Source organism: Abrus precatorius, unplaced genomic scaffold (genome assembly GCF_003935025.1).
Source record: "Abrus precatorius isolate BTA unplaced genomic scaffold, Abrus_2018 Scaffold11, whole genome shotgun sequence".
NCBI lineage: Eukaryota > Viridiplantae > Streptophyta > Magnoliopsida > Fabales > Fabaceae > Abrus > Abrus precatorius.
In genome coordinates, this window is record NW_020874303.1 from 16,210,459 (window position 1) to 16,221,889 (window position 11,431).

General features: G+C 29.6%; 2 protein-coding genes and 1 long non-coding RNA gene across 4 annotated transcripts; 1 reads left to right on the plus strand and 2 right to left on the minus strand.

Moving 5' to 3' along the window:
• Positions 1 to 5,485: 5,485 nt before the first annotated feature.
• On the minus strand, positions 5,486 to 8,334 carry LOC113854424 (probable plastid-lipid-associated protein 7, chloroplastic). 2 transcript variants are annotated; one of them, XM_027485390.1, is made up of 7 exons: positions 7,934 to 8,334; positions 7,479 to 7,594; positions 7,285 to 7,407; positions 7,005 to 7,103; positions 6,871 to 6,915; positions 6,063 to 6,136; positions 5,486 to 5,868 (listed from the first exon to the last, which is right to left on the minus strand). In XM_027485390.1, exons 1-7 carry the CDS (start codon positions 8,196 to 8,198, stop codon positions 5,781 to 5,783), a joined length of 810 nt encoding a protein of 269 aa, XP_027341191.1. In that variant the 5' UTR covers positions 8,199 to 8,334; the 3' UTR covers positions 5,486 to 5,780. The 2 variants fall into 2 exon arrangements, with proteins under 2 accessions (XP_027341191.1, XP_027341192.1); XM_027485391.1 differs by lacking the exon at positions 6,063 to 6,136 and having other exon boundaries at positions 5,750 to 5,853; positions 7,934 to 8,310.
• LOC113854427 lies at positions 5,551 to 5,972 on the plus strand. The gene is made up of 2 exons (XR_003502760.1): positions 5,551 to 5,638; positions 5,749 to 5,972. It is a non-coding gene; the product is annotated as an uncharacterized LOC113854427 (long non-coding RNA).
• A 652-nt stretch (positions 8,335 to 8,986) lies between the features above and the next one.
• Positions 8,987 to 10,716, minus strand: LOC113854426 (protein BOLA2). The gene is made up of 3 exons (XM_027485392.1): positions 10,514 to 10,716; positions 9,495 to 9,517; positions 8,987 to 9,390 (listed from the first exon to the last, which is right to left on the minus strand). The coding sequence occupies exons 1-3, from the start codon at positions 10,574 to 10,576 to the stop codon at positions 9,195 to 9,197; spliced, it is 282 nt and encodes a 93-aa protein (XP_027341193.1). The 5' UTR covers positions 10,577 to 10,716; the 3' UTR covers positions 8,987 to 9,194.
• Between the last annotated feature and the right edge of the window lie 715 nt (positions 10,717 to 11,431).

The following is an 11,431-nucleotide window of genomic DNA, read 5'->3' on the forward strand; positions in this document are numbered from 1 at the left end:
CACAATTTATATAATGATATGTATATATATTTTTTATAATACAATACGAGTTACGCAAATTAGATAATTTTGAACTACTCTATAATTTTTCGTAAAATGCAAATACACAAATACACTTGTAAGACACACAAAACAAAAAAGTACACACAACCGGACAACCCTACACTCCAGAGTTGTCGCTTTTATCCTTTATGTTGTTTCAAACGTTCATCTTTGCGTTAATTAAGGAATACAAAATGCAAGACCCAGAAGAGAGGGAAAGAAAATAAAAAATAATTGTATAGTTTCATTCTATTTTGTTTTATTGAAAATATTATTTTATTTTATTTTTTGCTTAAAAATAATGTTTTCACTATTTTCTATATAAATATTAAAAATATTTTTTAATTAAAATTGAAAATAAAAAAGCATAAAATAGTTTTAAAACCAAATGTCCATGTAAATAATTAAACATATTTAGTAAAAAAATTTAAGCAAAAATTTATTAAATAAAAATAAAATTAAAAGTCTAATTTTTACTTTAACGAGAGAAAATTTTTAAAAATATTCACATTAACGAACTTAGTAACTTTTGTTATTAAAAAAATAAATCAATAAAACTTTTATAAAATAAAAAATAACTTATTTTAATTCTAATATGTGTTTTTATTTTATATATTTTTTCATCTCTTTTTGCACGTCATATTATTCATCATATTTTTTAAGTTTTCCTTTTGTATAAGTAGACACCTTATAAGTGCGTATAATAACTATTTTAATAAATATAACATCATATTAACAAATATTTGGTCATCTAATCCTATGTGGTTTATTAATTTAAATATGAAATATAAAAGTTATAATTATGTTAATATGTCAGTTGTCATAATTTTACAGAAATATGAGTTTTGAAAAATCGTTGGTGGCAATTTTTGAAGAGTACAATATTTTATTATGCTATTTGTCATGAATAGAAAGAGTTGAAGCTTTTACGAAAATGCGATCTTCTGAAAAATTGTTAGTAGCGAGTTTTGAGATATCTACCATGTTTAGCCTAGCTATTTACTATGAGCAGTGAAGTGAGAATGTTAAATAGGAATTTTGCAGAATGAATAGAAAGAGTTGAAGCTTTTATGAGAATGTAATCTTCTGAAAAATTGTCAGCCTAGCTATTTGCTATGAGCAGTGAAGTGAGAATGTTAAATAGGAACCTTGCAGAATGAAAAATAATAGTGACAATTTTTGGAGGAATCTCTGTCGTTCTGCAGTAGAGTGAGGAAGAAGTTCTTTTAGAGTGAAAAACTTGCCATTGGTAATTTTTGGAGCTATATAATGACCCTTTCAACCATAAACTCATGAGCAGAGAGAACGTAGAAGAGAGAAACTAAGGTGGAAGAAAGAAGAGGAAACTTGCTAAGAAGAAGAAGAAGAAGAGTGAAAATAAAAGGAACAAAAAAGAGTAAAAAAATAGAAAAATTCATAAAAATATTTAGTTTAAATTTTTTAAAAATATATTGATTAACAAATTTCTTCAATATAGTTCGTGATACAACTATGGATTCGCAAAAGTATATTTTGAAATTAGTACAAGCTCAAAATGTAAGTAATTTTTATGATTTATGTTATTAAAAATATAATTTTATAATTATGGCTAGTTATTAAATATTAGTATTTAGTGATTAAATATCTAATATGATAAAATAATATTTTAAAATGACGATAATTTAAATAATGTATTTAATGATTAATTATTTTTTTTATGTTAGGTAATAAAAATACTATGACCTTGTCACTTAGCGATAATACCGCTTAGACATGAGATATATGACATTTTATAGAATGCTGGACTTTATCGTTTTGCACAAATATGTCAAATGCATATAAGTGGTAAGTTTGTAAACGCGCTTGTTGAATGTTGGAGACTAGGAATACATACATTCTATCTTCCTTGTAGGGAATGTACAATAACATTAAAAGATGTTGCTATATTTCTTGGATTGCGAATCAATGGTCTACCTGTTAGTAGTTCTACTAATTTGAATACTATAGCATTGTAGGATATGTGTGAACAGTTACTAGGTAATTGGCATAGATCTAACGATGTTGAAGGTTCAGAAATAAGATTGAAGTTGATCACGCAATATTTTGGTTGGCTTCCTACTAATTTTGATCGTAGGATAACACAACATGCTCGTGGATACGTACTTTCTTTATTGAGACATGTTCTAATGTCAAATAAAAGTAATTTAGTAGTCCATAGAAAATTTTTACAATTGTTGACGAATGTTGATGTAATTGGAATATATAGGTGGAATTCAGCATGACTTGCCTTTTTGTATAGAGGTCTAGATAGTGGTTCACAAAAAAACACTAAAGAAATTTGTTGATGCCTAATACTGGTGCAGGTATGGGCATGGCACCGACTCCCGTGGTTTGTTCCAATATCTAGTGAACCAATAATATTTCACTTATACTTAGGTATGAGCATGGTACCAGCTCCCGTGGTTTGCTCCAATACCTAGTGAACCAATAATATTTCCACTTTTACTTAGATGACGACATATTTGATATCCAACCAACATTCCATATAGAGACCTTGGAAATGTTAGAGTGACATTAGATAAAATGAGACTTCATGAGGTATTAGTTAATTTAGGAACTTGCATAGCATTAAGATCTAAATCATGCATGAATGATGGAACTGCAGACATATGTTAGCCAATCACTAAATTTGATAAATGAGAGTCTTCATCATCTGTATCATCATCCAAATTATCATCATCACTATCCTTACCACTTTCATAATCTCTTTCAAAGTCATCATCATCACTTTTAGCGTTGTTTTATTCTCATTCGACATTTCTATTAAAAACGACACTCGCATGTGCATCAATTATAATTTATTTAAAAAAAATACAGCTCAATTGAAGGATTTTAGTCATGACCTGCGATTTTTTGAAATTCCATATATAGGTAATATTGATTAAGAATTCATATTTTGGTATTTTCATGGTAAAAATTGCCATATTTAAAAAAACACCCACCCTATGTCACCACTGCTATGAGACATGTTAATTTGGAGTAAAGAAAAAAATAAAAACAGATTTTTGAAAATCAATTGAATTATATAAATAATTTTTATATTAAAAATATATATGAAAACTAAAAGATTTAGCTGAGCGTGGGACAAGTGAATATGATAATTTGGAAGATTGGTTTTGTATTAGGAGAAGTTGGGATGTCAAGTCATTTGACTCCGCTAACCAGATTCAATAAGTCAGTTAAAGAACTAACTGCCACTTCTTCGACATACCCAATCGCAAACTTTAGCTGCTGTTCCCTCAACGTAACAATTTCTTAATTAAATGCCACGGTGCTCTGCATATCTCTATTTTCAAAATTAAATTAAATTAAATTAATTCATCATTATATCTCAATAATCATTTTTTTTACTAAATTGTTTTACATTTTTTATAAATTAGAATTTTACTTTTACAACTTGAGAGATTGTAGTAAAAATATATTCTTAATTTTAATTTAAATATTAAAAATACTTTAAAATAGCCTATGTTTTTTTTTTGTCTTTTTTAAAACCAACCTTGATTATATTATCGATTAAAATATAGTGAATATATATTTTTTATATTAACTATTACATAAATTAATATTTTTTTACTGATACAATAATATTAAAAATTTCACTATAAATATATTTAAATTAAATTAAAAAACATATACGTGATATGAGAGATTAGAGGTAGAGGTGTGAGGTTTGAGGGAAGGTAGTAGTTGTTGTGCACTTATAATTACATCGTGTTGCCCATCATTCATCACTCTCTTTCTTAATTCTCAAACAATTTGAGCCCTTTTCTTTATTCACTCCATACACTTCCTTATCATTACGTTTCTAAACACTTTTAAGTATTTCATTTTCTGATTCTCTCTCCATCAATAAAATCAGGTTAAATTGTCCTTTTTGACACTTATTTTGAATCATTCGTTTTAAAAAGATACTTAACATGTCAATTTATTTAAATAAGAGTTTTGTTAACTACTCCTTAATTAGTGTCATTAAATCACTTGTTAAGGAATAAAAATAGTTTTTTTAATTAAAAATCATGTTAAATGCATTAAAATCATTAACGGAGATGCATTAATAATAATAATTTTTATTTTTGTTGAAGAATTACTGGGTGTTATAAAAGAAGTATTGGTGTGAACTTATATAATTTCATTTGATAATTCTACAAAACTTGGTTGTATAATGGGCAAATTTAAAATAATTCCCTGTCACTCTTAATTATTTGGCCTTTGTGATACATCTTGGATTCAAGAGCAATTCAAAACAATAAGTTTGATAGGAGTGGTCTTACTCTTATACTTTGTGTGGGTAAATTCGGTCAAAGATACATGTTCTTGCAATTTTAGACATTCTAGTCTAATTATAGAGACACATATTTTATTAACTGTCCTTTGAAAACTAATTATTTTTCACCATTGAAGGATAGATACACCTAATTTATATGGATGATGGTGTATCTTATATCCAAACCATTCCACTTTCATTATTCCTATTGACCCTAGTTCTTAGGATTTTAAACATCTAGGCCAGGTATTCTCATGGCTAGTTTCGATTTTTTAGGCATCATTCCTATATCTTTCGATGTTTTTACAATTTCTTTTCCGGGGAGAATTTTCAGAAGATGATAAGCAACATTATCAGTTGTATTCACATAAGACATCATAAAAATATTATTCAACTGTGATTTGAGAACACTATACTTCCACTTTATATAGCTAGAGTATTAAAACATAAAACACATGACTTTTTTTACTCAAAAAGAAATTTTACTTCTCAAAATTCTCAACAAAGTAGTCCATTCACCAACATAAAGCCTAAGCAATTAATTCAAAGGGTGTCAAAATTGGCCAAGGTTAATACGGTAGCCAAATACCCTAATATATAGTCTAGGTTGAGCTCTAAAAACTAGACTTTATCTTAATTTTATTTAATCTAGATCACCTTAGAATTTAAGTGGTTCGAGTTCGCAGCAGGTTCGGCCAGTCATTTTAAATAATCTTTAGATCCTTATTTAATTTTACTTTGTTTATTATATTAGGTTAGATTCTTATATTAAAAATAATAACTAAAAAGGTTTAACGGTCACAACTTTGGCGATAAGTTTATAGAATTATAAATATATCAAATATTGAAACATAAACATCTACATTGATACATAATATGCTAGAATATGATAAACAAATAAATAATGTTATATTGGAAAAGAAAAACTTTGCGATGATGTAGCTATGTGCCCAACAAAGTATAATTGGATTTGGGCCTCTTTATTCTCATAAAATTATTTGACAACAAAAATTTTAAATTGGGCTTTTAACAAAAACAAAATTGATATAATAAATTTTTAAATTGAGCCTTTTTTATGTCAAGAAAAATGATATAATTGTTACTTACACCTGCTTTGCCAATAAATAAGCATAGCAATTAGAAACAACAGAAAAGATTATGTGGCTCTTAGGAAAATAATTGGTGTGGAGAAGTCTCTTATGCACCATGAATTCACACTCCATTTGTATGTAAAAGTAGGGAATGGAAGCCATTCCTGATTCCTCTCCCTTCCATAACATGTTTATTGGCTTTGTTTAAGCAACATAACATGTTTCTTTCTGGCAAATATAATTCCTATAAGAAAACATTTCTGACATATTTCCTAGAATGAACCATGGCCAACAAAATTCTTAAAACAAAAGCAAATTGGAAGATTAAAGTGGAAGCAAATTGGCTACGAGTCATTATTATCTTCAAATCTTTGAAGGACAAAGATATTGCCTTTGTCGTCCCTTCCTATTCTCATGGTGTCATCAACATATCTATGAATTAGGAGAATAAGAAACAACAATTTTCATCAAAGTTAATAGCATCAAAACAAAGACAGACAATATTTCTAACGGTGGTCTAAGATATGTGTTTTAGGCTCGTCAGGAAAAAAGAAAAAGATATGGGTGAGGACTCAAAACTAGAACATTAGAAATATAGAAAAAGAAAATTCTAAACATTAGGATACGTGATTTCCAGCCATCCCTTTGGATTGAAGATGCCCAACAAAAGATCATAATTTTTCCGAAATACTTTCATCAACTGCACGTGTAAGAAGGAAAAATAGTTTCAAGTATGGGTCAAAATTCTCATTAGCATAGAAAAATACGCTAAATTACAATTTGACAAATACTAACTAGAGTTTTAAGAACTCTAGTTAAATAATTAAAAGTATTATTTATATATCACTCTCATATTTTTAGTGTACTAACAGAATTTTCAATAATGTTTTAAAAAATTTCTTGATTAGGATATTGGCTAAGAAGACTCTTACAATTTTAGTCTCTAAACTTTTGTTTACATGTGGTTTTGCTCTTCCTTGTTTTAAGTATCCATATTTAGTTATAATCTTTTAGTTTTTAACATAAGAGCTTGTTTTTTTAAAAAAATATTTTTTTTAAAAGTAAAAATAAATAAAACTTGTTTGTTAACATCAATTTTATTTTTATTTTCCTTTTAAAATTATTTTAAAATATAATTTTTAAAAATTAAAACCAAAACAAAAACAAACAAGTTCTAAGTCTTTCGCACTAAATTTCATTTATTATTTAATGAGAATATACCGAAAGTGTAACATAATATTAATATATATAAACTGATATAGCAGAATATATATAACATTTACATAAAACCAAATTGAATGAAATATAATGAAAGCAACTTTAGTGTTTTTTTTATTTAAATAAAATAATTAAAATTAGAGAAATTAAAATAACATAAACTAAAATATAAAGATTAGAAGTATAATTAAGCTAAAAATTTGAAGACAAGCATACCTGATCAGGAGTGATCATGGAGTTTTCGAAGTTAATGTCAACCCTCTGTAAATTTCAAGCAGTAGCTAAATTAGGCAGCCATATTAATACTTTACAGATAAATAAAGTGACCAAACAAGAAGTGGAGTTATAACTGTTGTGGAAGCAATCTTGAAAGAAGCCTCAATACTAAGCTGTCCAGACAACAAACTCAACCCCCTTGCACTGAACTTGATCACGTTAACTGCTTTGCTCTTCATTGTGATATCACATTATCAATGTATAAATTCAGTAAATAAAAATAAAAACTTTAAAGTATTGGAAATTGTGCATACTTTGCATCTTCTAAGGTCTAATTAGTGCTATCAAGTAAAATATCAAGTCTAAGAAAAACAACCGCATCATACAAAATTGAGAACTGCATTGTATTTGTACCTTTGATACATCAATAGTCTGAAAAAAATCATCCAATGAGATAAAGTCTCTGAGGCCTAGTTTGGTCCTCTTTGATCCCAGGATTGAGATTGTACTGTACACAAGCTTCCAGCACCCAGCCACCTTCCAATAGTAGAAACATAAAGGAAAAGCTCCTAAATAGCAATGACATGTATTGAACACATTGAAGTTACCTTCTCCAGTTCCAGAGTTGGGTGTGGAGTTGGATTCTGAGATTCAAGCTGCTTCACCAAACTTTCAATTTCAGATTTCTTGGCAGATGGGATTCCAAAAATCCCCCGGTTGATTCCTTGAAACATGTTTGTTTGCAACCCGTTTCAATGATATTACTCTTTTTGAAGTGTAATACAAGGAGTAATAAGTTAGTTCTCCAAATTGTATGGGTTAAATATTTTGATTCTTGAGATTTAAAAAAAATTCTTTTATTAATCATTGAATTTGTAGACTTATTTATTTATTTATTTTATTTATTATTGTTTTTCATTAAAAATGTATAAAGTGAATGTCGTTTTATAAAGTTAACAGAGTTTTCATAAACTAAATCTATATAATATGGATGACTAATTTAAAAGTTTACTAGTTATAGGTTCACAATAATAAAGGGATATGAAATAATTGAATAGTGTACCTTCCACCGCATGGTAAAGTTCTCTTTTCCTCTGAGCAAGTGTTTCATACTCAACTAAGCCTGAGCCAGAGTTGTGTTCTGCTGCAACTCTAATGATGGTAATGGGTCTAAACCATAATGCTCTTTCACCAAATCTTGAGGTGTTTATCCTTGAATGATTTCTAGTTGAGACAAATCCTTGAAGTTTCATGACATTCATGGTTCTACAAATCAGAGGACTCACATGGGAATCCGTCATTGATGGGTGAACTAGCTTAGTGACCATGAAACCTTCAAGATTAAATAAGGTTGGATGGGACTATAAACTATGAGAGAGAGAAGGATGAGCACTGCAGAGGATCGTTGCTCTATATTGTGTGTGATTGTTCGGCTAAAATTTTGGGCTGAAGGGAAACTGTGACATGTTTGTTTTTAATTTTATGCTTTTTATATCATGGTTGTGGATAGGTCTATCGAGACATGTGGTTTAGAAACCACCGTCCCAAGTTCACGAGATCCAGGAGCTCGATGCCTTATGCGTTGGTCTTCTATTTGCTGACCTCACTCCTCAGAAATATAAGATGTGTATGACACCATCAAGAAGGCCCACATTCCAATAGGTTCAATATCAGTTAGCACAAATTTTGAGTACAAATAAATCAAAATAAAATGCCTTTTTTTACCCGGAATATTCTTTGTTGCACGTGAAATGGTTTTAACAATTATTTTGTGAAGTTACGATTATAAAAATCATCATGCAACTGAGAGTCTTCGTTTTCAATAGGATCGCACACAATTGGCTTTTCGGCCTTTAAGCCTTTCACTCCGCGTAGAACATCAGGGGTATGTTCAGAACGTTTATGAATTGATTGAGCAGAATTGCAAGACAGCTTTGAACCCTGTGTGTTATAACTTAGCTTACGTTGGACATCTTAACAATTGTCACGTTAAAAACAAAAAGTAAAAAATAACCTAAAAAATCATAGATGATTTGAAAGTTCCTAACTAAAGAGGGGTCACCAATCTGATTTAAAAGTTTTGGCCTAAAGTGGGTCGCACAACAAAGAATAGATTATCTAAAAATGCTCCTCCCTCAAGAGGATCACATATCTTACTTACCTCACGAAAAGCCAGAAGTTCTGTAAACTAAAATTTAGTACAATCATAAATTTAAGTATTGATAAAAATACATAGAACCAGAATCCACAAACATTGTCATTTGTCAGCAACACAATGTATGGATTTCTTATTTGTAACTATTATTGTAACTGAAAATTATGCTCTAGGCGGCAGAATTTGATTGGTTGGATTCTTGCTGCTGTTTCCACTGTTCTGGGGTTACAGCTTTCTTTATAGACAGGGCATGAATCTGTTTCATTTCCTCCTCTAAGGCAGCATTCACCATACGATGCCTCTCCAATATCCTTTTGCCTTCAAATTGTTCAGATACAATCTCAACCACAAAACTTGCACCGCACCTAATAGCCACATGAAAATTATAAGATTGTAAGAAACAAAAGGAGGCAGTAGTCAGTTCTATAAACAAGAGAATACAAGGTCTGTTTTGCGGCAAAAAACTTACCCTCCAGACGTATCAATTACTTCCTGAAACACAAATACGAAAAAATAAGAACAGGGGAACTTGAAAAAAAAAAGAGGGGTGAAGGGGGGCTGTCAAATGCAGATTACACCCTTGAAGTTTATCCATTTTCATGTTTGGTGAATGGTGAGTAAAATTTGTTTTCTTATGTAACTCCCATGAAGTTGGGTAAACTGCCAAACTGTTAAATGGTGGATTATAATTAACAGACAAACCCCAGACACTTATAAATAACCACCCAGAAGTTTAACAAATTTTCAAGTTTAATAAACATAAAGTTGTGTTTTTAACATAACATACACCCATGTAACCTGCAAGTGGAAGCTCATCCTTACTACAACAAAAGTAACAAAGTCTTATTTTGCTAGGTGGAGTCAACTATATGAATCATAAGAAGTCATTATACTTGGTCATAAACCAAATTTCCATAAATATTATTCATTATGAAATCCATTTTGATGACCTGTTTACACATGTCTAGATCATCTTATTCGATTTTCTGTGATCTTCTGCTCAATAAGGGTTATCCCAATCTGTCCACATATACAATCTCTTCCTTACTATAAAAAGTTTTTATAAGGAAGCAAACCACAATGTTGAAAAAAATATAAATACTGAAAATGTTGACAATAAGATTGGACTATTGTGAAAACATAAAGATACAACACTAAATTCAAGGTCACTAGTACTACTACATAATTCACTCAATCTGTGAAAGGAGAGTCGAAAATTGTTACCCGAATTTCTACTCTTCATAGATCATAATAAGTAGCATATAACACATGAGATTTTCAGATTGAGTAAAACTCCAACACAAAATCTAAAAAGGCAAGCTCCAAAAACAAGCAGAAGCACCATAAAGCATGTATGTATTCTCACACAATTGATTTGCAGAGGAACCACAAGTTACTACTCACAAAACAATTTAATCTGCAGTTGATTATTGGGTTTGAGCGAAGTGCAGAACTAAAAATCAAGAAAACGCGGAAGGATAGACTTACGATATGAGAAGGGTTTAGTTTGGCTTTCAAGGATGATTCAACTTGTTCCTTCGTCACGCCCATCTCTCTTCGCTTCCACTACTCTGTCTCTCCAATCGCAAGTTTCAATTCAATTTCTGTTCCTTCGCTTTTTGGTTAACAACAGAATATATTAGCGTTTTGATTTTGCGTTGTCCACACGCTGATAAAAAGAAAACGTTGGACCTCTATTAATTTACTTGCCGAAAAACGAAAGGGTAAAATCCCGTAATATCCTCTAATTTTCATATATATATATATATATATATATATATATATATATATATACACGTTTGTGTATAATGTGATGAAATGGAAAAAGTTATAGAGAAAAAAATATATTAAAAAGGGATTTAAAAAACATGAACTTTCTTCTCTCTTTTTTTCATATCTTTTTTATCTGCAGGATTTTTTTCTTTTACAAATTCTTTCTGAAGCCTTTCGTGTTTTGCTTTTAGCCCTCCTCTTTCTAATTTAATTTGTTCACTCTCTTTTTATAGTTTTCCGCAAAATTTAAATCGTTCTCTATCTATACTTTTTATTTTTTATGATTTGTGATGTCTATTTTAAAAGTGTGCCATAATGAAATTTCATACAATATTTCATGCAATCCTTTAAACGGATCCTTTAGAGAACTGGAGGAATCATGAACCTCAAAATAAAACTCTTGAAAATTCCATAATAATATTAATAATAATGGGGAAGTGATGAACGAGGGTGAGTTAATACACTTTTTCTCAGAACTGACAGAAAGATAACACATTTGTTTGAAGGAATTTGGAAATTGATTTTTTTATCAACTAATCTGCGAAACAGCAATAATAACTTAATGGCTGTTTTAAGCATTTGAATTATTTTATTGACTTATTAATGTCTTCTTAACTCACATGAACTTCTGGT

What these genes read in the sequence shown, in the direction of transcription:
- LOC113854426 (XM_027485392.1), bottom strand. Translation starts at nt 10,576, where the DNA reads ATGGGCGTGACGAAGGAACAAGTTGAATCATCCTTGAAAGCCAAACTA. An exon ending in AACTAAACCCTTCTCATATC is followed by an intron (nt 9,518 to 10,513) that starts GTAAGTCTATCC and finishes TTTGTGTTTCAG; the next exon opens with GAAGTAATTGATACGTCTGG. An exon ending in GTAATTGATACGTCTGGAGG is followed by an intron (nt 9,391 to 9,494) that starts GTAAGTTTTTTG and finishes TGTGGCTATTAG; the next exon opens with GTGCGGTGCAAGTTTTGTGG.
- LOC113854424 (XM_027485390.1), bottom strand. Translation starts at nt 8,198, where the DNA reads ATGGTCACTAAGCTAGTTCACCCATCAATGACGGATTCCCATGTGAGT. An exon ending in ACTTTACCATGCGGTGGAAG is followed by an intron (nt 7,595 to 7,933) that starts GTACACTATTCA and finishes ACATGTTTCAAG; the next exon opens with GAATCAACCGGGGGATTTTT. An exon ending in CAACTCTGGAACTGGAGAAG is followed by an intron (nt 7,408 to 7,478) that starts GTAACTTCAATG and finishes TACTATTGGAAG; the next exon opens with GTGGCTGGGTGCTGGAAGCT.